Raw genomic sequence first — 25862 nt, forward strand, 5'->3', positions numbered from 1 at the left:
TGTAATTGTAGCCCCTCTGTACAGTATGTTCTCAAATAAAATAAAATAATATTAAAAAAATTAAAAAAAAAGAAATGCTCAACCTCCCTAGCCATAAAAGAAATGCAAATCAAAACAACATTGAGATACCATCTCACCTCAGTTAGAATGGCAAAAATCAAGAACTCTAACAACAACAGATGTTGGAGGGATGTGGACAGAAGGGCACCTTACTGCATTGTTGTTGGGAGTGTAAACTTGTTCAACCACTTTGGAATGTATTATGGAGGTTCCTCAAAAGACTCCACATAGAGCACTCATATGACCCAGCAATCCCACTTTTGGACATTTACCCAAATATTTACAAACACGACCACACTAAAGCTACCAGAACTACTATGTTTATTGCAGCACTATTTACTATAGCTAAGATATAGAACCAACCCAGATGCCCCTCAGTAGATGAATGGATCAAGAAAATGTGGTATATATACACAATGGAATTCTATGCTTCCATCAGAAAGAATGACATTTCCCCATTTGTTAGGAAATGGAAAGGCTTGGAAAAAATTATATTAAGTGAAGTAAGCCAGGCCCAAAGAAACATAGGTCCCATGGTTTCCCTTATTTGCAATATCTAGTATAGGTATGAGTCAAGCGGAAAAGGTCAGATAATGTGATGTTAGGAAAATGAACCCTTAAATATGTATTTTAATGTTTTCGTTTCTTTCATGCATGTGTTACTAACGCATTTATAAGATTATTTATTTGTTGCTTTGTATGTCCCTTCCCCACAGTATAACCACTGCTTTCACTGTATTTGATGTTGGTATAATTTGTGGAGGGGAAGGGGAAAAACAAATCGTTTAAATAGGGATACAGGTGTACCCATTGCAACAATGAGATGTACAAGTCATTATGTTGAAAACAAACTTTACAACTTTGGTGGGGAAGGGGGAGCGGGGAAAATTGGGTGTGGGGATGGGAGAGGATGGGAAGGGATGTGAAGGGGAAATAAAGGAGGATGCTACAATGCTTGATAAGAATTGTACTCATTATCTTGCCCATGTAAATGTAAATCCTCTGTTCAGTATTTTCACAATAAAAAAAGATTTCTTAAATTATCTAAGATGGTATTATAGAGAAAGATTTTATTTCCATATACAGTTTCTAAAAACATTCAGGAAATCTTTTGTTTGCTTGCTTTAAGTTTGATGAAAAGCACCCAGAGAGCCTGGCCTGAAAATCATAATCTCTCATGGGGAGTCAGCGGCATTCTTATCTTCTTTAATAGTTATTGAATGAGTTTTAGTAATATATTTAATCTTCTGATTTCTTCTATTTCAATTAAGATACTATCTATCTTGTACTATTACAATGTTTAAAAGAATCTATTAAGTGATTGAAACATAGTAAGAGACTGATAAATTCAGTCATTGCTACCAAATGTAGTGTTCATGAAATGCAAAGACTTCTAAGCATAAAAGAACTCAAATATCTTGCTGTGAGCTCTCTAAGGTCAAGTTGAACTAGACTATATTTTTAAGTTTAAAATTTAATTTTCAAGAGAGGAAGAGGAACATGCATAGAAAATATGAGTAAATGAAAATGTATTAATAGAAGGAAAGAAGGGATGGAGTAATGAAAGCAGGGATCAAGTCATGAGAAGGAGAAGAGAGGAAAAGTGGAAAAATGAGGTAAAAGGGAAAGGGATTCAGGGAGATGGGCAAAGAAGAAAAGAGAGAGGGAGAGGCAGAGGGAAGAAAGAGGAAGGAAGGAAGGAAGGAAGGAAGGAAGGAAGGAAGGAAGGAAGGAAGGAAGGAAGGAAGGAAGGAAGGAAGAAAGGAAGGAAGGAAGAAAGGAGGGAAGGGAGGGAGGGAGGACGGGAGGGAGGGAGGAAGGGAGGGAGAAAGGAAGAAATGTTAAAAAATGTGTGTGATTGGAGTTGAAAGAGTCCTCCAAGTGTGATAGTGTACAATAGTTTGAACAATAAGACTAACATTAATCATCAGACTCTGAATTTCAATGAAGAAAAAGGGACTCTATACATATTAAATAAAAATATTTATGAGGCATTAAAATGATGACTGTTTTCTCAATGACCTGTTACATACATATTAAAAAAGAAAATTCAAGAAAAATATTTATTACTGAGAATATAAAATAAAATAAATTCAACCTAAATAAAATTACACATAACCATATCCAATTTTTTAAAGATAGCATTAGTTTCAGGAGATAATAAACACAGGTTATATAAAAAATAGCTTGTACAAAACTATTTCTATAAATTAAATAAGCATCTTACCGGTACATACTCTATGCCCAAACCAGAAACCTATGCATAGCATAGGACCCATACAAATATTCATAACTGGTATGCACATTTATAATAAGAAAGCAAATGCTTGTCCCATCTTAGTACTTTGTAAAATATAAAGGTAAACAACACTGAAATATGGCCTTATTTTCATATATAAAATAAAACAACGGGGGCTGGGGTTTAGCCCAGCAGCCTGCTTGGTGAGCCCAAGGCCCTGAGTTCGGTTAGCAGCTCGAGGGCAGGGGGGGAGAGCTAAAATGAAAAACTTGCTGATATCCACTGTAAGTAAGATTTTTGGGGAAACTGGCCTATTGTATAGTCTGGAGCAATATTCATTGAGGTACATTTGAAAAGCATTGAAAACCCTTCTAACATTTATGGTTATTTATGTTCTAGAATGTTTGCCCCAGACTTTTGAGGGACCTACAGAAAGATACCTAGCATAGCCCACTCAGATATGCACATACAGGGGTCTGGGAAGGTGGCTCAGTGGTAGAGCGCTTGCCTTGCATGCCTGAGGCCCTGGGTTCGATTCCTCAGCACCACACAAGCAAAAAGAAAAAAGCCGGAAGTGGCACTGTGGCTCAAGTGGTAGAGCGCTAACCTTGAGTTGAAGAGCTGAGGGATAGCGCCCAGGCCCAGAGTTCAGGCCCCATAACCTGACCCCCCCCAAGAAAAGAAGGAACATTGGTTTTTTTTTAAAGATATGCACATATATCTTTCTTAATATATAGACAAAAATGAAAAATACTTTATGTCTATTCATAGTTGCTACCCTATCTCCTTGAGTAGATGAGAGATTCAAATATGCTATGAGGCTGTGCTTTATAAAGAACCTTTACAACATTAAAAATAAATATTTTGATGCCATGTTTGCAATATACCTTGCAGAAATATTCACACACATATATGATAGCTTGGATGAATTGTCATCTAATGTTACCCTCAAAAGTCATTGGTATAGTAAATAATATGGATAAATGCACAAATAGTATGCGTGAAAATATAGGGAGAAGTCAATGATATTATTTAGCTTATGCATATTTTATAGACCATGATTGTTCAGAATAAAAGGGAAAAAGGGTAACTTTAATGTCCAGAGAAAGTCATAAATATTAATCCATTAATTTTTCACATATTAAAAATTCATTAATTGGAAAGTAGGCAAAAATGAGGGAAGGGGTAAAAATTTGATAAGAAATGTGTTTATTACACTACTCATATAACTGTAACTCCTGTACCTTGACGATAAAAAGAGAAAAAAAAGAAACATAAAAAAATGTATTAGTCTAAAGTATATTCATCTATACAGTAGATGCTGATAGCATACATCTTCATTATTAGCCCCACACCAATAAACTAGTTACATTTATGCCAAAGTGACTATGTTTATTTCAGTGACCAGCTTTCACTTTAGTCATTTTTGTTTTTTATGTAACTTCGTGAAACTGATACTATCGATTCTCTAGGTATATGTAAGCCAAAGAAATGAACAGTATCCCTTTAATATTATTTTCCAGTTAGTTGCATGCACTGCCTTAAATAGGGTATACGGATTTATGCAGATGAATGAAATAAATGGACACTCGTATAAAATGTACCTTGTGTTAATGTGTTTAGTGGGCAAAAGTGTGAAAAGAAAGTATGAAAAGAGAAGAGAAGAATGTGTAAGTTCTAAGACATTAACTAAAATAATACTTTGTATAAGAGATGGGACTAGATTTGAAATACTTTTAGTCTTCTTGGACATAGTAGAACTTCACCATTGCAGTTCGATTGCTGATGATAATGTTAAGAATGACTGAAAGCAAATGACAAGAAACAGACAAGCATCTCAGAAATCATTAGCTCAATAATATAGTTAGAGCCTAGGGGAGGAGTTCAGTATGAAGCAGTGTCAAATAGTCTTTGGCCAAAGTGTCTGTATAATTAAGTGATTCCCAACTGTTGTACTATTGACACTTGGAGCCAGACCATTCTTTGTTTGGGAGTCTCCTGTGCATTGTATGACACTTTGCAGCATCTCTGTCCTCTGTGCAGTACATGCCAACAGCACATGTCTCTAAGCCCCGTTGTGACTAGCTAAGGGATTGCTAAATTAAATTGGAGGTTGTATCTGGGGGAACAGGAAAAATAATACAAAGCCAATTTCCTGTTATTCTTTCTTGGATTAGTTTGTTGTTTCTGAGCTTGTCCTTTCTAAATTAGATGCTGCAATATGCCTATTTAAAAATAATAGTGTTGGTGGATGATAAACTTTTTGTGGTGAACTCTTCCTTGTATATGTTTTAAATGTGTGCTTTATGTTCTTCATAAAATAATTTCACAAGCATATGTTTATTCTACTATGTAAAAAGTAGTATTCACAGCCTGTGAATATTTAACAACCTTTGGTAAAAATCATTCTATTTCATCCCTTGAAAGTGTTTCCAAATGCTATAGCATGTGTGTATTGTGTGTGTGTGTGTGTGTGTGTGTGTGTGTGTGTGTGTGTGTGTGTGAGCATCTGTGTGCATGTGCATTGAGACTCCAGACCATGTAGTATATATCTTTCTGAATGATTCCTTCAAGCATCCTGGAATTTTTCTTCTCAAAGCTTCACTAATTCCATTTCTTTCTGTGCTCATCCAAAGGCAAGATTTCATCTCCTCCCTGTCTGGGTGCTAGGCTAGACTCCTCTATTAGATACTGCCTCTTTGAGCAGAGGATCTTATTTCCCAAATGGAATTGTTACTTGAAAAAACTATTGTCTGCTGCTAAGTGCCTTTCCAATCCAGATGTCTGCCTCTCCAATTCACATTCAAAAGACAAGAAGAATTACGTTTTGTTTATTTAATCGGTGTGTGCATGCTGACCATATGGATTGAGTTATATGAAGTGATTGCATGGTTAGCTAAAGTGGCCAGGATAACCCTGCGGTGTGTTTTCTGTTGGTGGCAGGAAAGAGGTGCTTTACATGTTCTGAATCTAAAGTAGCCACAGTGCCTGATTTTTAACATAAATATAGTTATCCTTTTCTCTATCTGTGGAAGACCCCTGTGGATGTAAAAGTCTGCACGAATTCTATCTTCTATCTAAAATATCCTAGCATTTGCATTTCATCTACACATATACTTTAAATTATACCTAGATGACTTATGACAAGAAATGCACTGTATTACAGCTACATAAATAATTGTAAGATGATATTGTTTAGGGAATGCAAGGAAAAGGAGGCTTCGTATTCAATACAGATGTAATTATTCTGAACATTTTTTTATTTGCATGGTTATTTGAATCTGCCAATGTGGAATGTGCAGAGATGAAGGACGGATAGTCCCCATGTTAAATAATTTGTATGGAGCTGTATTAAAAAGAAATTGAGTTACCTAAATTGCATATAGAGGGCAGAGACCTTTAATTGAGACGTAAAGCAGAAAGAGGTAGATTTCAAAATACATCAGCCTTGTAATATTTGGAGAATTATAAACACTATTCACAGTACAGTGATAAGCATAAATATAAAAAATAAGATGCTTTAGCACTTAAACAGATTTTTCAGAACATTTGAATCATCAGAATAGCATATAAACCTTTAAAGTCTCCAGAAACACTTTCTTCTCCCTCTCTTTTTTTTGATTACTGAAAAAAAATTACAGAAAAAACTTCAAAGTATCAAAATATTCTACAAATAAAGGAAATACATAAAGTACTATACTCATTATTACATATATAGGATAGAATCCTTTCCAGGTATATTTGAACTCTAGTCCAGGTGACTGGATAACTGTTTAAATCATCATCTCCATTGTACCATGTGTACTCTTCCTACCTCCTTAAACATCATCACTTCCTCCTCTTCCTCCTGCCTTTTCTCGAGTGATTTATTTTGAATGAATCCTAAATAAGAATAAAACCACAACTTTTCAAAGGAATATTTCATTTAATTCTACTTTTCAAAGTCTTTTAAACTGTTTTCTTCCTCTTCTTCCTTTTTTCTTCCTCTTCCTCTTCTTCCCTCTCTTCCTCCTCCTCTTCCTTCTTCTTTTGTCTCTCTGTCTCTCTAACTCACTCACTAGCATTTGTACTCTATTACTTGAACTACCTCTTAGTCTTTCTGGTTTCAACATTATTATTTTTCTTTTTTGTTATCCTACATATATTCTCATACTTTTGCCCCAGCTGGACTTGATTACAATCCTCCTATGTACAGCTTCCCAGTAGCTAGAATTTTTATATATATATATATATATATATATATATATATATGTATACATGTATACATATACATACATACATACATGACACCATGTGTTTATTTTAGAAACAGAGTTTGCTAGTATTTGCTTGGGCTGGCCTTGAAACATGGTGTTCCTGAGGAAATTTTGTATGAAGACAGTCACTTGAAGAGTTTTTTGTTTAGAATTACTATTTTCATATTAGAAAAAATTAATTGTACAAAGGGATTTCCTTGTAATAATTGCATATACGAACAAGATTCACTATGATAAAGTTAAAAATATATTACTCTTTCCTAACTTCTTTACTGCTAATCCTTTCTTTTATGAGATTTTAGTGGATTTTCTTATGCTATTTCATACATAATGTGATATTTACCCCTGTAGTCCTCTTCTTTCCTCCACTCTTCACTCACTGCTCCCCCATCAGCTCCCAATATTATTTATTATGATTAGTCGTAGTAGTAGAAGTATTACTATTATTGTTATTATTATGCCTTGATTCCATATGAGTGGAAACATTCACTAAATTTGTCTTTATGAACTTAGATTATCTTAACATGATAACCTCTAGGTACAGTTGTCTGCGGACTACATAATTTTATTCTTCTTTGTGAATGAATAATACTCCATTTTGTTTACGTACTACCTTTGCATTGTCATTGCTTTTTGGTCAGCTAAGCTGGTCCCTTCTCTTGGGATCTTGAAAATAGTGGTGCTATAAACATGGTGCACCAGGCATTATTTACCATAGCTAAGATATGGAACCAACCCAGATGCCCCTCAGTAGATGAATGGATCAAGAAAATGTGGTATATATACACAATGGAATTCTATGCCTCCATCAGAAAGAATGACATTTCCCCATTTGTTAGGAAATGGAAAGGCTTGGAAAAAATTATATTAAGTGAAGTAAGCCAGGCCCAAAGAAACATAGGTCCCATGGTTTCCCTTATTTGCAATATCTAGTATAGGTATGAGTCAAGCGGAAAAGGTCAGATAATGTGATGTTAGGAAAACGAACCCTTAAATATGTATTTTAATGTTTTCGTTTCTGCATGTGTTTCTAACGCATTTATAAGATTATTTCTTTGTTGCTTTGTATGTCCCTCCCCCACAGTGTAACCCCCGCTTTCACTTTATTTGATGTCAGTATAACATGTGGAGGAGATGGGGGCAAACAAGTCGTTTAAGGATTCAGGTGGACCTGTTGCAACAATGAGAAGTACAAAATGTCATGTCAAAACCAGCTTTACAATGTCGGTGGTGGGGGGGGGGTATGATTGGGTGGGGGGGAGGGGGGAGGCTGGGAAGGGAGGTGAAGGGTAAACAAAGGAGGAGGCTGCAATGCTTGGTAAGAAATGTATGCATTATCCTGCCAATGTAATTGTAACCCCTCTGTACAGTATGTTCTCAAATAAAATAAAATTAAATTAAAAAAAAAAACCATGGTGCACCAGGGTCTTTCCTATACATTATACATTTTTTAAATTTATGTGCAAGAATGGTATATATAAGATTACATTGCAGTTCTAATTTAGTTTTTTTTTTAGGAATCTCTATACTGATTTCCACAGTGGCTGAACTTACTTACATTCTGACCAATTGTACATTAGAGTTCCTTCTTCTTCCTCTTCCTGGAGAAGGAGTTCCATGGAGTTCCATTTTTCTCTCTGCCTGTCTGGCTTTGAACTGGGGTCCTCCAGGTCACAGTCATCTATGTTGCTAAGATTATCTGTATGGGTTTCCAGTGTCTGGCTGAGATATTAAACATTTAAGGCTCTTTTTTTCCATTTTTTAGAATCCCAAATGTTACCTTTAAATATTTTCACAAGTCTTCCCGTATATATGCAGGACATAGATGGACAACTTTAAAGAAGTTCAGAATGTTGAATCTTTACAATGGAATAGAAAGGGAACCATCAAAGCAATTTAGTTTTAGGGGAATGCAATAAATTAGTGAGAGAAGAAGTGAAAGGGAGAAAATGGTCTATGGGGATATAAACTGTCCAAAATATATAAAGCTCATGAGTGAATTTGAAATTCTCAAGACATGGAGCTTAACTCTGATTTATTTAAGTTGCATAGTATGGGAACTTCAGTTAATTCTGGGTCTTACATCACAGAGAGTAATATGTATAATTATTCAGGAACATAGTTACATTAAACAAAACCCTTCTTTCCATTTCTTGGAGTTCACTTTAATAAGCATCATTTTATATGATCATACAATTTTATATGATCATAGCTATTGAGCTCTTTCAATCCTCTCCTAAGCATATCCTCTTTTGTTCTTACTGTGTGAATTTTTAGAGTTCGGTTTGATTAATCATGTCCAGGTATAATTATTTGTCTTTTATTATGCATTGGGTTACTTGTAGATTTATAGGCACATTGTATTTATTACAAATGAGGGAAACTATACAGCCTATGTTTCTTTGGGTCTGGATTACTTTGCTTAGTATATTTTTTTCCAGTCTTTTCCTTACAAATGGAGCAATGTCCTTTTTTCTGATGGAAGCATAGAATTCCATGTATATATACCACATTTTCTTGATTCTGTTTGTGGTTCTTTTTTGTTTTTGTTCTTTTTATCTTCTTTCCTTTTTCCTTTGGTTATTCCCTTCTGCTGCTGTTAATGATTTCTATACCCTTTATCTTTTATATAAGTTTACTGATTTGGGGAGGCAAAGGAGAAACACAGAAACAGTGGAACAAAAGATGAACGAATTCAGCAGTGAAACCCACTAGACACTATGTTGTAAATGAACTACACAACTTTAAGGGAAGAGAAGTTGGGAGGGGGAAAACTGGGAGGCAAAGAGGAAGTGACACAGTTCAAAAGGAAATGTACTCACTATCTGACTCATGTAACTGAGGAAATGTACTCACTATCTGACTCATGTACCTGCAATCTCTCTGTACATCACCTTTACGATAAAATACAAAAAATAAGAAATATAGTCACAAAAAATTTGTGGAATTTCCAATTGAGCATGAGAAAAATTTTTCCAAATATTTAAAGCCTAAGGGTAGGCCATAAATTATTCAAAATGACAACTTCTTATTTTATATTTTAGAATTTCATGATCTACATTTAACTGATAATAATCTAAGGAGAATAGATATTGGATATTCTTTGCACAAGATGTGACTGCAGGTTATGCACCTGGTTTTAAATAGAGAGCTATTGTCAGCACATTTATAGACATCATTAATCATAATACTATATTGAATCACAACAATATATGCACATATGTAAGCATAATAAATGTCATGTGCATTTGCACCTCTACAATATATTACTGAAATTACTGTTTTATCAAGAAAATTGGGAAAGAGAATGAAATATTCATATTCACACAGACTATTGGAGAGGAATATGTTATCTATCTATCTTATTAATAGATATTTGCTTCTTATAAAAATTTATTAATCAAAATTATAATTAAGAAGATATACATAGAAATACACAATTCTCAATTTATACCTATTTTAATAGTATAAAATTCCCATCGTTTTCAAGATTTAAATCACAATATGTCTACTGATATTGGTTTTTAATTTGATATTTTGTTTAAAGGAGAGAAGGGATGGGGCATCAGTGATTCACACTGAAATTCTAGCTGCTCAAGAGGCTGAGATCTGACTTGGGGCTCAAAGTCATTCCAGGCAAGAAAGTCTATGAGACTCATTTCTGATTAACCACCAAAAAGCCATAGTGACTCAAGTGCTACAATGCTAGACTTCAGCCATCACCCATCCCCCAAAACTCAGAGAAAACTCCCAAGTCCTAAAGTCAAGCCCCAATACAGCACAAATAAAGGTAGGGGAGGAGGGAAGGAGATTAGAAAGAGAAATAAAGGGTATGAATTCGATCAAAGGATGTTAAGTTTAGGATGGAAATGGGAATGTCCTTTATACAATATAGAGTAAAGAAAGAATAACAGTGAACTAAAAGAGAGACTGATGGAATGAAGGAAGGAATGAACAAAAGAAAGGAGGAAAGAAGGAAGAAAGGAAAGAATGAAGAGAGGGAGGGAGGGAAAAAGGAAGGAAGGACAGATGATAGATAGGAAAGATAAAAGGAAGGAACGAAGGATGGAAGAAAGGAAGAAAGGAAAGAAAGAAGGAAGGGAGGGAAAAAGGAAGGACGGACAGATGATAGACAGGAAGAAAAAAGGCGGAAGGAAGGAAGGAAGGAAGGAAGGAAGGAAGGAAGGAAGGAAGGAAGGAAGGAAGGAAGGGAGGGAGGAAGGGAGGAAGGGAGGAAGGAAGGGAGGGAGGAAGGGAGGAAGGAAGGATAGATGACAGGAAGAAAAAAGGAAGAAAGGAAGGAGGGAGGGAGGAAAAGAAAGAAAGAGGAAGAAAGAAAGAAAGAAACACAGAAATAAAGGAAAAGAAAAGAAAGAAGTAAAGAAAGAAAAGTTTAAGAACAAAAAGTTATAATTTTATAAAGAATAAACCTGTTTTCTGTTTAGTGAAATTATGTAATCCATGCTTCCTTAGCTAGCCTTTTTCTGTTTTCCAGATGTAGTCTTTCTCTGTAGCACTGGAATAAGGGCATTATGGCTGTCTACCACCATGCCTAGCTAATTTGACAATTTCTTCCCAGAGATATTTTAAAGTCCTTGAGAGAAGAGTATGCCATACAGCTCTGTGCAGTAGACATGAGTGGGTGCTGGGTGGTGATGTTGTGGCTGACTTGTTGGTATTGTGACCAAACATACCTTCATTATGCTGTAAGCCAGTGATAGCTGGAGATATCCTCAAACCAGCAGAGCTTATTTGTAAACTAGCAAGTCTCCATTATCTGAGAATTCTGTCTCCTTTCTGAGTTCTTTTTCCATTCTTTTGGTCAGATTAATACACTTCCTGTCTACTTCCAATCAATGTACTGTAAATAGAGGCATGGAATTCAGGTAACTAAACTTACTTTTCTGCAAAGTAAATTGAATAGGTTCTGAGTCACATGTTAAAGAGACCCTTAGAAATAAAAGGAATGGGTTTTGTTGTTTGAGTCTGTCACAGATGTGCAACGTTTGCTTATTGAATTTTTCATACATTTATATATTGTCAACTTGAGAGATATCAGGAGGCAAAACAAGGGTATCAAGCTTCCTTTAATGATGATCCAAACAAAAGATAATTCAACTGAATTGTAATTGGTTCAAATCTTTGAAATTGTTAAATGTACATGACAGGTGCCAGTACCTCACACCTGTAACAGTAGCTACTCAGGAGGCTGGAATCTGAGAATCCAGGTTTGAATCCATCCCAGGAAGGAAAGTCCATGACATTCTCATCTCTGATTCACTACCAAAAAGTCAAAAGTAGAGCTGAGGCTCAAGTAGTCGAGCATGAGTCATGAGCACAAAACCTCAAGAATATAGAGTCCAGGACCTGAGTTCCAGCCCTAGGATTGGCACACAAAAATAAATAAAATATACAAACATTTAGAAGTGGCTCAGTTATAATTAATTTTAATGGGTGTTTTGTTATATATTAAATATGATCAATAATGCACATGAGTTTTGTAAAATTCCTAATACCATTTTAGACTTTCATAATGTAAATATTATGTACTGAACAAAGACCATTATTATTTCCTTGGTTGTCTGGAACTCATCTACACTGTTGCGTTGAAGTTAAATTTTGATACATTCAGGTGCCACCAAAGGAACTGACCATGTGTATAACAGGTTTTTTTAAGGAATAGGGGAGGGAATTAAGAGAAAGAATAGCAGAACAACTATCGTAGAAGCTGATGATGGCTTTATATAACAGATACATAACAGATGATATACATTTCCTTCAATTCTAGAAGGGCAAATTCAGGATAATGTAAAAAATTCTTTAGAATTGTCTAATAGCTTATTCTGACCCCAAAAGTAATATAGTTCCTTAAAATGTAGTGTGCATCTGTCGTTTAAAGAGCAAAGGATCATGTGAGGAAAGGGCTGTGAGCTCATATCAAACTTCCAACCTAGTTGTCCCTCTTGAGGTCATTGACACCCTGGAACTGATCTTCACTTTCCTAGGAAGACAAATTCAGTAGTGTTAGTGTCCCCAGGGGAGTTGACAGGCTTTTAATATTGACTCATGGTAACCAAATTTCAGAAGGTTGCAATATATTATTTTATGCAATTACCAATATGTCATACAATTGATATATCACTATCTTTAAAAGTTCAGAATACTTAGTTAATTTTTAAAGATACATTCTTCTTTTTAGGATTGCCTGTTTTGAAAGACTACTTATCATAAACCACCTGCTTTGGGTATAAAATGGTGTACTTTTTTCTGAACCATTTCAAAGTAATTTGAAATGGAACTCCTTTGTACAACCACTCAGTGACAATAAAAATATAATGTTAAAAAGGGGTTGATGCTGATCAAGATGAATTGTGCACATAAACTGCTTTGTTAAATGCAGTTAAATGCTTTGTTAAATGTACAACTGCTTAATTATAATTAAATTTTTAAGTAATTGGAAACATTGTATCATTTTCTAACCTAAATATTCAAAAAATATATAAACCATATAAAAATATAAAATTCATGTAGAAAAAAAATAGTGGACATTCTCTTTTACAATAACAATAAGAAGCACAATTTAATATTAACCAGCATCTCCTACAGTCTCCTAATATCCTGGCTATTTTCAGTTTTGTTATTTGTGTCCCAAATGTGTTTCATTGCATCATTTTTTTTCTGGCAATCAGAATACAATTTGGATTAATAAATAAAATGTTACTCAATTTATGTAAAAGAACAAAGTATGTGAGAGATTCTTTTCATTTATAGGTGATATGGCTGTGTCATCTGTAACCTAATGGCCATGGTATGCCAGGTGGATATCAATACCTATTTCATAGTATTATGATTGCCTGACTCAGTGACAGGCATGAGGCTAGCATTAAAAGCTTTTTAAAAAATTTCTTTGAAAATAGTTTTACCACCTGCTTTTTTCTTCTTTTTCTTAATTCATATTTTTATTGTAAATGCACTGTACAGAGGGGTTACAGTTACATGAATAAGGTAATGAGTCCATTTCCTATCGAGCATTGTCACAACTTTCTTTATTTTTCCCCTACCATCCCTTTCCTCCCCAACTCCCCAACTCCTCCTCCTCCTCTTCCACCCCTTCCACCTCCACAAAGTTGTAAAGTTCATTTTCAACATACTGTCATGTACATCTCATTGTTAAAATGGGTCACCCTGTATCCTTATTCCAGCATTTTGTTATTTCCCCTCCCCTCCCCAAATTAGAAAAATGTATATGCCACAGCAGGACTCCGGAATCAAATATAGTAACAACAGGGGTAGTATCATGGGGGAAGAACATACAAAGAAACAAAAAATCACATAGTACATTATAAGTACATTAAAAACAACAGCAAAAAAGATAAAACCTCTTGTGCCCCTATCTTGGGTTTCATTTTGCTTAGCATCAGGTTGCATGGTCATATGTGCATAGCTTTTGACCTCTTCTGCTTTTCCTATACATATATTACTTATTTGCAGATAAGGGAAACCATGGGACCTATGTTTCTTTGGGCCCAGCTTACTTCACTTAAAATATTTTTTTCCAAGTCATTCCATTTCCTAACAAATGGGGCAGTGCCATCTTTCTGATGGAGGCATAGAATTCCTATATATATATATATATATATATATATATATATATATATATATATATATATATATATATATAGAGAGAGAGAGAGAGAGAGAGAGAGAGAGAGAGAGAGAGAGAGAGAGAGGCCTATGATGCTATTTAGCTCAGCCATAGCTCCAAATGCACAGTTCAAGTCCCAGGATTGGATAAAAGAAAAGAAAAGAAAAGGAAAAATAAGGAAAGGAAAGATAAGGAAAGAAAAAAAAGAAAAGAAAGAAAGAAAAATGTAGAAATATAATTTAATCCTTAAAACAAAGTCTAATTTCAATCTCCTAATGCTATTTGAAAATATTGTTTAAAAATCATTCTTAATGGATTCTTAAAATATGTTTTGTATCACAATATCATATGCTTAAAAAGCAATAAATACATCTTCTTCACATTTATTCATAAACTTTTAATGAGACACAAGTTTTACTTGTAGAACTTCAGATTTTTAAATTCTGTCCACATTTCTATTATATATGATTTTTGGCAGGGGTTGGTCATGGGGCCTGAACTCTGGACCTGGGTTCTGTCCCTCAGCTATTCAGCTCAAGGCTAGCGCTCTACCATTTGAACCACAGCTCCATTTCCAGCTTTTTCTGCTTATGTGGTACTGAGGAATTGAACCCAGGGCCTCATGCATGCAAGGCAAGCACCCTACCACTGATCCACCTTCCCAGCCCCTATATATGATTCTTTCATATTAAAAATTGGGCTCTGCTGGATACTGTTGACTCAGGCCTGTAGTTCTATCTAGTCAAGAGGATTGTAGTTCAAAGCTAGCCTGAGCAGGAAAGTCCATGAGACTCTTATCTCAATTAAAACTATCCTCCAAAAAGCCAGAGGCAGAGCTGTGGTTCCAGTGGTAGAGCACTAATGTTGAGCAAAAGAGGCTCAGAGACAGTACCCAGGCCCAGATTTCAAGCAAAAAATAAAAACAAAAAGTAACAACAATAACCACTTTCTCAAGTATGACTGGGCTTACTTTAAAAGACTCATGAATTCTACTATTAAATTTGATAAAAGTTGGGAGATAAAAACATGAGTAAACCTTTAATAACCTTTTCTTGCATATACACTGTGCTATATTTTTCAAGTATATAAAATAGAGATAAGTAGTGGCTCTCAAGATACACAGATAGTCAGGTGCTGGTGGCTCACATCTGTAATCCTAGCTACTCAGGAGGCTGATATCTGAGGATCACGGTTCAAAGCCAGCCCAGCAGGAAAGTCTGTGAGACTCTTATCTCCAATAAACCACTAGAAAACCAGAAGTGGTGCTATGGCTCAAGTGGTAGAGCGCTAGCCTTGAGCTGTAGAGCACAGGGACAGCGCCCAAGCCCAGAGTTCAAGCCCCATGACCGATAAAAAAAAAAAAGATACACAGATATGAGTAATTAGGAATATCCTAACATTTATAATTAAAAAGCATAACGTTGCCTTATTTATTAATACAATTATATTTCTGTATTTTATGATAGGGGAGATGATAATCATGTCATAACTAAATACCTATGACAGAGGTAACAAAATTAAAATTTCAGTTGATAGTTAATTATTTTTTTAAAATATTATTTTATTTTATTTGAGAACATACTGTACAGAGGGGCTACAATTACATGGGCAGGATAATGCATACATTTCTTACCAAGCATTGCAGCCTCCTCCTTTGTTTACCCTTCACCTCCCTTCCCAGCCTCCCCCCTCCCCCCACCCAATTATACCCCCCTCCCCCACCACCGACATTGTAAAGCTGGTTTTGACATGACATTTTGTACTTCTCATTGTTGCAACAGGTCCACCTGAATCCTTAAACGACTTGTTTGCCCCCATCTCCTCCACATGTTATACTGACATCAAATATAGTGAAAGCGGGGGTTACACTGTGGGGGAGGGACATACAAAGCAACAAAGAAATAATCTTATAAATGCGTTAGAAACATATGCATGAAAGAAACGAAAACATTAAAATACATATTTAAGGGTTCATTTTCCTAACATCACATTATCTGACCTTTTCTGCTTGACTCATACCTATACTAGATATTGCAAATAAGGGAAACCATGGGACCTATGCTTCTTTGGGCCTGGCTTACTTCACTTAATATAATTTTTTCCAAGCCTTTCCATTTCCTAACAAATGGGGAAATGTCATTCTTTCTGATGGAGGCATAGAATTCCATTGTGTATATATACCACATTTTCTTGATCCATTCATCTACTGAGGGGCATCTGGGTTGGTTCCATGTCTTAGCTATGGTAAATAATGCTGCAATAAACATAGTGGTGCTGGTAGCTTTAGTGTGGTCTTGTTTGTAAACATTTGGGTAAATGCCCAAAAGTGGGATTGCTGGATCATAGGGGAGATCTATGTGAAGTCTTTTGAGGAACCTCCATACTGCTTTCCAAAGTGGTTGAACAAGTTCACATTCCCACCAACAATGAAGTAAGGTTCCTTTCTGTCCACATCCCCTCCAGCATCTGTTGTTGTTAGAGTTCTTGATTTTTGCTGTTCTAACTGGAGTGAGGTGATATCTCAATGTTGTTTTGATTTGCATTTCTTTTATGGCTAGGGATGTTGAACATTTCTTCATGTGTCTATTGGCCATCCTTCTTTCTTCTTCAGAGAAGCTTCTCTTTAAGTCTTTCGCCCACTTATTTATTGGGCAGTTGTTTCTTTGAGGATTTGTTGTTGGGTGGTTTAATTTTTTGAGTTCCAAGTATATTTTAGATATGAGACCCTTGTCCATTGTATGGCTAGTAAAGATCTTCTCCCAATCGGTGGGCTTTCTATTGATCTTGCTAGCTATGTCATTTGCCCTGCAGAAGCTCTGCAACCGTATGCAATCCCATTTGTCCAACCTTTCTTTGATTTGTTGTGCTTCCGGGTCTCTATTCAGAAAATTTCGGCCTGAGCCAAGGAGACCTAAGGTTTCTCCTATTCCATCCTGTAATGTTTTCAGAGTGTCTGCTTTGAGTTCAAGGTCTTTGATCCATTTGGAGTTGATTCTGGTGCAGGGTGATATATAAGGATCTAGCTTTAGTTTTCTACATGTAGTTAACCAATTTTGCCAGCACCATTTACTGAAGAGGCTGTCTTTCTTCCATTCTATTGTTTTAGCTTCCTTATCGAAGATTAGATGGCTATAGGTCTGTAGGTTCATTTCTGGGTTTTCAATTCTGATAGTTAATTATTAAGAAGACAAGTGGAGCCAGGCACTGGCTACTCAGGAGTCTGAGATCTGAGGATTGAAGTTTGAAGCCTGCTCTGGTATAAAAGTCCCTGTGAGACTCTTATCTCCAATTAACCACTCAAAAACTGGCACTGTGGCTCAAGTGGTAGAGCACTTAGCCTTGAGCACTAAGAAACTCAGGGACTGTGCCTAGGCTCTGAGTTCAAGCCCCATGCCAAAAAAAAAAAAAGACAAATGGATTTAAGGATGTAATCTTATGTTAACCAGTTGGGTGATGTTTCATTGCCATTTACTTCTCTGGAATTTTGATTTATTGTGCACACCATTAGTGGTTTGGATTTGGAGGTTTCTGAGAATGAGGTGATATGATAAACATGTTCATTTAGAATTTATTGCTTATGAAATGAACTTACTGAAATTATCTAGTTCTTCAGTTCTTATCTAGTTCTGTGCTTTTTGAGAAAAGTTAGTGAAAATTTTGCTCTCCTTTCCCCCATTTTAGCCTTCCAAGTTTAGAGACTAAGGTGCACAGATACATCTAACATGTACTATTTTCTAAGTGACTTAGTATATTGCAGGTACTATTGTTAAACCTAACTCTAATTCATCTTGAAAATTTATGAGAATTTCATATATAATAAAAATGGAGTTTAAGATGTTCAAGTTACTGGCTCCATAATTCATTCCTTCTAGAATTGGAAGTTTGATGGATATCTTCATGAATTTGGCCTATTATCTACATGAAATTTTCTCAATTTGCCTATTATGTAACATTTTTCTTTTTCTTTTTATTCAAAGGAAATGAAAATCATTTAGCACATCAACTTTTTAACTAGTAGTAATGAGCATAGTGAAATTTAGAAGCAGATGAGGAAAGATCAACCATGCTCTGATTAAAGTCCTGGGGGAATAATAAAGATGCAGGATTGACAATGAACAGGGAGAATGTAGAAGGGAAATGAATTTGAGATCCTCATGGAGGTAAAAAGCTTGACATTTGTGCAATCTAAGTGACAAAATTCAAGTCAATTCTATAAAATTTGGATCCTCTACTTCTTTATATCTTATGTGTATTTCCTTTTTCATGTTGGGGATTGAACTCAGGACATTGCCCTTGCTAGGTGAGTGTTTTGCCACTGAGCTAGATCTCAGCCCCTTTTATTATATCTGGAATAAATAGTTTTAGTAACAACCATAGTAAACTTTTGTCATGTATCATCTACTAGTCTTCTAGTGTAATGACACTAATGCAAAACAGAACAAATAAATAGCATTTGGGTGTGAACACACATGTATATGTAAATTCGTCGCTATTATTCTGAAAAGATGATCATCATTTCAAAGACCTTTCCTCTAGTTAGTAATGCTTTTGTGTTCACAAATGATTAGGCTGCACAAGAGAACTAAGTGATTGTGTGGAGGAAAGTTCTTATAAAATGTTGTGAAAAATTTATAAAACAAATTGCGTATAGCTGGGGAATGAAGGCAGTTATGTATAATATTTGGATGTGGCCTAAGTTATGTATACTATTTGGATGTGGCCTACAAGTATGGTAAATCTTGGACTCCCAGAGATGAGAGGAAGCAAAGAAGATGAACGAAATAGCTAATGGATTGCATATCAAGATGCTTACCTGAAGTAGCAATGGCTTAGCTTTAGTTAGAAGGCACTGAGAATGAAAAGTAAAATGAAATGAGACTTAAAAACTGGTAAGGACAAAAGGTCATGGTTAAGGTTACCCTTGTGGCACACTAATTGTATTCATAGGTATGTACAGTCTAGGGATATACACAGATATAGATGTGTATCTGCAAAATACCAAGGATATCCACTATTCATAGTAAACCCAAATAGAATAATGGCAAAAAATATGAAATGGAATAATGTCAATATAGAGCAACAAGAACAAGCAGAATAAAACTAAATGCAACAATATAAATGCTGAACACACACATGCTCACACACACAAATACACACACACATACGAACAAACACTACAGTATATCTGTTAGGATTTTTGATAAGGTTCAAGAATTCTAAATGGGCACCGGTGGCTCACTCTTGTAATCCTAGTTACTTAGGAGGCTGAAATCTGAGGAACACAGTTTAACCAGCCCAGGTAGGAAAGCCCATGGGACTCTTATCGCCAATAAACCACCAGAAAACCAGAAGTGACACTGTGGCTCAAGTGGTAGAGCGCTAACCTTGAGCTGAAGAGCTGAGGGACAGTGCCTAGACCCAGAGTTCAAGCCCGATGGCCAAAAAAAAAAGAGGGAGAGAGAGAGAGAATCCTAAAATGCAGTCATAGTAATTGTTGTTAGAAGAAGACATAGGAGCCTAGTAATCTCTTTTGTTTTTGTTTTGTTTTTTAAGTTCACTGCCAGACACGAGTTTTCTGTTTGAGAATATAGTTTCAATCTTACATTGGTGATTTTCCTATCTGAAGTATTTATTTAAAAAATACAGTGGTAATATCTGTGGAATTGATATTCTTTATCAAAAATATGTATAGAGCACATTAATCATATATGTCAGAGAAATTATTTAACCCAAAATTTCTTTACACTTTATACTTTACTTTCTTATTTCAGTAAGAATTTTTTCCCCAGAATCTCTAAATACATCTTTAAATTTTTGAAATTTTCATAATGATTGAAGATTGATGGCATTTAATGGATTATTCATAGAAGCACATAAACCTTTCAGTAAATTTGTCACTGAGTATTTCATAAATGTTCCTCTGTATAAAAAAGGAATAGAACCCTCTAGAACTTTTAATTTTGCAAACTATTGCCCTACATTCGACCCTATCTTGTCAGAAGTAAATTTCTGTAGACTGTAACATGCCATGTGAGTTGAGATATCATTCAGGAAGCTGAGTTTAACAGATGACTTTGCCCATGAAGACAGTTATCCAGCAATTAACTGTCTTCCTGCATAGCATGTGGGCAGCAGATACATTGGTTATTTTGTAGCTCTGAGTTTCCCAAGGTCTTATAGGAAATCAGACTTAAGCTAAGGACTAGAAGTTGGAATGAATGCACTTAACTAGATCCCCTATTGAATAATTTTATTGTGAGGTCAGTGAATGCCTTTTGTAATCTATCCAATGTAGACTTCAACATGATGCATTATACTGTGTATACATTATACACAGATTTATTACTTCTCAGATTCAGAGTATAAAAAAGTCTCCAGGTGAACCTATCCCTTATTTTTATTATTTGAAGTTTAAGCACTTTTTATGAGACTAGAGAATGATAATGACCAGTAGGTATTTCTATGTCCATTTTCTATTTTCAAGATAGTTTACTGAGTTGGTAGCTTATAATTTACTTAACATGCTTGCATGTTACTTTTTGATTTCAGAAGTAGTGAGCTTGTCTTCACTTATGTGCTTTGCCATATGCCAGCAGTAGTAAAATTTGCTTTTCTTCTAACATATTGCATAGGGTACATTTCCTGAGAGGAAAAAAATTATCACCAACTATTTTGAAATGTTAAGAAAGAGAACTTATATAGCTCATTAATTAAAAATGTAGTCTCACACAGCTTATTTAATTTTATTCTTCAAAGGAAATGAAATAATAAAAGGAAAAAGCTTAAGTGCTAGACACATGAATATATTTTTATAATTTTCCTACTGAAGAGATACAATTTACTAAGCATTTAATATGTATCCAGTAATATGCTAAGGAATTTATAGAAAATTCCAAACCATAGGTCTCCTTGGCTCCTTGGCCGAAATTTTCTGAATAGAGACCCGGAAACACAACAAATCAAAGAAAGGTTGGACAAATGGGATTGCATAAGATTGCAGAGCTTCTGCAGGGCAAATGACATAGCTGGCAAGATCAATAGAAAGCCCACCGATTGGGAGAAGATCTTTACTAGCCATACAATGGACAAGGGTCTCATATCTAAAATATACTTGGAACTCAAAAAATTAAACCACCCAACAACAAATCCTCAAAGAAACAACTGCCCAATAAATAAGTGGGCGAAAGACTTAAAGAGAAGCTTCTCTGAAGAAGAAAGAAGGATGTCCAATAGACACATGAAGAAATGTTGAACATCCCTAGCCATAAAAGAAATGCAAATCAAAACAACATTGAGATATCACCTCACTCCAGTTAGAACAGCAAAAATCAAGAACTCTAACAACAACAGATGCTGGAGGGGATGTGGACAGAAAGGAACCTTACTTCATTGTTGGTGGGAATGTAAACTTGTTCAACCACTTTGGAAAGCAGTATGGAGGTTCCTCAAAAGACTTCACATAGATCTCCCCTATGATCCAGCAATCCCACTTTTGGGCATTTACCCAAATGTTTACAAACAAGACCACACTAAAGCTACCAGCACAACTATGTTTATTGCAGCATTATTTACCATAGCTAAGATATGGAACCAACCCAGATGCCCCTCAGTAGATGAATGGATCAAGAAAATGTGGTATATATACACAATGGAATTCTATGCCTCCATCAGAAAGAATGACATTTCCCCATTTGTTAGGAAATGGAAAGGCTTGGAAAAAATTATATTAAGTGAAGTAAGCCAGGCCCAAAGAAGCATAGGTCCCATGGTTTCCCTTATTTGCAATATCTAGTATAGATATGAGTCAAGCAGAAAAGGTCAGATAATGTGATGTTAGGAAAATGAACCCTTAAATATGTATTTTAATGTTTTCGTTTCTTTCATGCATGTGTTTCTAACGCATTTATAAGATTATTTCTTTGTTGCTTTGTATGTCCCTCCCCCACAGTGTAACCCCCGCTTTCACTATATTTGATGTCAGTATAACTTGTGGAGGAGATGGGGACAAACAAGTCGTTTAAGGATTCAGGTGGACCTGTTGCAACAATGAGAAGTACAAAATGTCATGTCAAAACCAGCTTTACAATGTCGGTGTGTAGGGGGGAGGGGGGTATAATTGGGTGGGGGGAGGGGGGAGGCTGGGAAGGGAGGTGAAGGGTAAACAAAGGAGGAGGCTGCAATGCTTGGTAAGAAATGTATGCATTATCCTGCCCATGTAATTGTAGCCCCTCTGTACAGTATGTTCTCAAATAAAATAAAATAAAATAAAATAAAAAGAAAATTCCAAACCAGAAAGCTTCATTATTTAATTAATTTGGAGAACTTTACAGACAGTAGGTTATTTTTGACTGGGTTGAACTTATAATAAATAGATAATCAATGGCAAACAATTGGAATTACTTCATTTGTTTCATTGTTTTATCTTTTCCACTGGCTGTGTCTTAATTCCTTTCTTTCTTATATGTAATGCTTGCTATCATATACTAATTATTCTGTGAGATATACTTTTAATATTCTAGACCAGTATCCACATGTGATCTTAGCCAAAAGGCCAGGAAGCAATGTAGACCAGTATCCAGAACACTGCAAAGCTTCTTGTCTTTCTCCTCATGTAGAGGTATCAAATATCATTATCTGAAAACACATAGATTCTACAGGGAGTATGCATTCTATGTGAATATTTCCATAAACAAATTCCACTTAATTTATCCTTTTCAAAATACTTCATACTTAGCCTACTGTTAGAATGTGCCTAAAATTCTGTTTTGTTCAATATATAATGTTATGCATAGGTTTGTGAAATTTTTATTGTGTTCAGATTTGCAAAGTACTACTACTTTAAGCGTTTTTTCTCTGATGAAAAAAATATTCAATTTCAAGAACCTAAGTTCATGAATATGGCACTTTGGGAGAAAAGGATGGATTTCTGCCCATCCCACACTTCAGGTTGCAAATGGAATGTGCATTTCACATGCTGTTAAGAACAAAACATATCTCAAGAATCATATGTCAAAGTAGATGAAGTTTACTTTGCAGGGGGGAATGGCAAGCCTCTCAGTACTCTGTGTGTTAATTAGGGAGGCTTGGCTCAATAAACCTTCATTCTTTTCTTATGACACATATTATATTCACCTTATTTTCTTATGTGTGCTTACTGGTATAAAGATAATTTACAAGTGCACACTGCTCTGATTTCCTGAATGTATATTCAATGTTTATGTAAGGATCAACTGTCTACCAATATATACATATTTAGACAGGTATATAGCATCATTCCAAATTAACTTGTTATAATTCTATATTTTGAAGCATAGGAGTAGTACTATAACCAAAATTATATGCATTTTTGACAAATGTGATTCAATAAACTTCATTTAAAATTTTGATGTGCTAGAAATTTGTAGTATTATTTAGTTAATCTTGAAGGTAGACCTATAGTTTTAGAGAAAAACAAATGTAATTTAATAGATTGTATATTTGAAAATTATCATCTGAGAAAGTTTTGGTTACTTGTTTTAGGCTATGAAGTATCTCTGGTTGTAAATAAGTGAGTTTTATATAAATCCTATAACACCACTGCTTCCTAAAATATTTCATGCCTAGAGGAATGATTACCAATGTAATTATCCCATAGGCTAAGATGACTCAACTGCCTGAGGCAGAAAAGGAAAAGATTGCTGAGCAAGTTGCTGATTTCAAGAAAGTAAAGAGCAAGCTGGACGCTGAGATCGAGATCTGGGATGATACAAGCAACGATATCATCGTTCTCGCCAAGAAGATGTGCATGATCATGATGGAGATGACAGACTTTACCAGGTAATGATGTGTGACAGGATGTGTGATAGTGACAATGGTTGGAACATCTGTCACATTACTCAGACTATAAATTTCTCTGAGTGGCAGATGCCAATATCAAGTGACAGGGGAAAAAATAAATAACATATAATTAGAAACTGTAGGTGTGTATTGCTATAGGTTTTGATAAATCAAGATAGCAGTGTGCCTTCTAACTTATTAAGGAATTTTGACACCACATTTTGCTTCTTCACCTCTACTTTCTTCATATTAACATACTACCTTTACAAAGAACTTGATCATCCAGGGTATGGTCAGAGGTGGAGTTATTCTAACAGTTCATTTCTTTAGGCACGTAGTTTTAGTTATAGTGACATTCGAAATTGTGAGATGTTTTGCTCCTGAGATATAGTGAAGAGATATATTTAAAACTATAATGATTTAAAGATAGCCAGGAACCAATCATATTGCATATGTTGATTCCAGAAATAATAGAGATGTGATACATTTATGATATCATGTGATAAAAGTAACCAGAGATAAGTGAAAATTATAGTGCTTTACATACTAAGGTGTACTAACTTACAATTAGAGTAATGGTCTTCGTATAGTTAGGTAAGTTTACAAAATAGAATACACTGAAACAGACCTAATGCTTAGAAAATTGACTTTATTGCCATAGATTATATACAAAATAAGTTCCCAATGGATCAAAGGAGTAAATGAAACTTTGAAATCATAATTATTAGAGAAAATGTACACATTCATTGATACTGAGTGAGAAAAAAATTCAAGGAAATACATTAGACTGCTAAACAAACAAAAAAGACCTCATTAAAAATGGGACTACATGGTTCTTTGCTGCTGTTGTTTGTTGTGGGGCTGAACTTGGGGCTTGAGTGCTGTCCCTGAGCTCTTCAGCTCAAGGTGAGTGATCTACCGCTTCAGCCATAGCTCCATTTCCAGTTTTACAGTGGTTAATTAGAGAAAAAGGTCTCATGGACTTTCTTGCCCGGGCTGGTTTTGAACCATGATCTTCAGATGTCAGTCTCCTAGGTAGCTTGGATTACAGGTGTGAGCCACTGGCACCCAGCTCACATGTTTCTTAAGCTTTAGGTTATGCATTGAAATATTGCCATTTAACACAGCAATTTATGTATGCAGTACTTCTTGATCTGTGTCCTCTCTTCAACATCTTCACTCACCATCCATTCCAGTTCATTTTTGTATTCTTCTCCTCTTGACCCCCCTTGAATACTCATTATGTTAGGCTTTGATTATTTGTATTCTCTATAGATTTCATTATACTTTATTTAATTTATTTATAACTGCTTGGGTCCTTCCACATGTGCTTAATTCTAGATTTATAGTCATTTTCTAGTTCTCACAAATGAGGAAAACCATGGCTTATTTCATTTGACATAATCCATTCCTTACAAATGGTTCCATGTCATTTTCTGATGGATGAATGAAGGAAGGGGTGGGGGGAGAGGTGGGTGAGAATGTTGAATGGGGTGATACTGATCAAGAGGTGCTGTATTCATAAACTGCTTGGTTTAATGACAACTCCTTTGTACAAATGTCTGAAGAAAGTAAACATATTTTTAAAAAATAGGATTGCAAACTCACATTATATACTAATAGAATATCCTAAACAATACTTAAATGTAAATGGACATTACATCACATTATTAATAGGCACTTATAATAAATGTGTATGAAAAAGAGAATAATGGAAGGGTGACTTATCAAGATTCACTGTTTGCAGAAATGGACAAGTTAAAATGAAAGCACTTGTAAAACTAACCCACAAGTAGAAATGTAGGTGTGTAATGCTAACTTAAAAGGATGGCAAAATTGTATAATG

The 25862-nt window shown here is 35.2% G+C and overlaps 1 protein-coding gene across 2 annotated transcripts in view; it reads left to right on the forward strand.

Moving 5' to 3' along the window:
- The window catches only part of Ctnna3 (catenin alpha 3), a 1374363-nt gene that overhangs the window by 1242780 nt on the left and 105721 nt on the right, over nucleotides 1-25862 (forward strand). For both annotated transcript variants that reach the window (XM_070021006.1, XM_070021007.1), the window contains one exon: nucleotides 23835-24016. In XM_070021006.1, the coding sequence (XP_069877107.1) occupies nucleotides 23835-24016 (182 nt within the window). The remainder of the gene's footprint in view (nucleotides 1-23834; nucleotides 24017-25862) is intronic.

This window comes from Dipodomys merriami, unplaced genomic scaffold (assembly GCF_024711535.1).
Source record: "Dipodomys merriami isolate MVZ:Mamm:240054 unplaced genomic scaffold, mDipMer1.0.p SCAF_14, whole genome shotgun sequence".
In the NCBI taxonomy this organism is placed as follows: Eukaryota; Metazoa; Chordata; class Mammalia; order Rodentia; family Heteromyidae; genus Dipodomys; species Dipodomys merriami.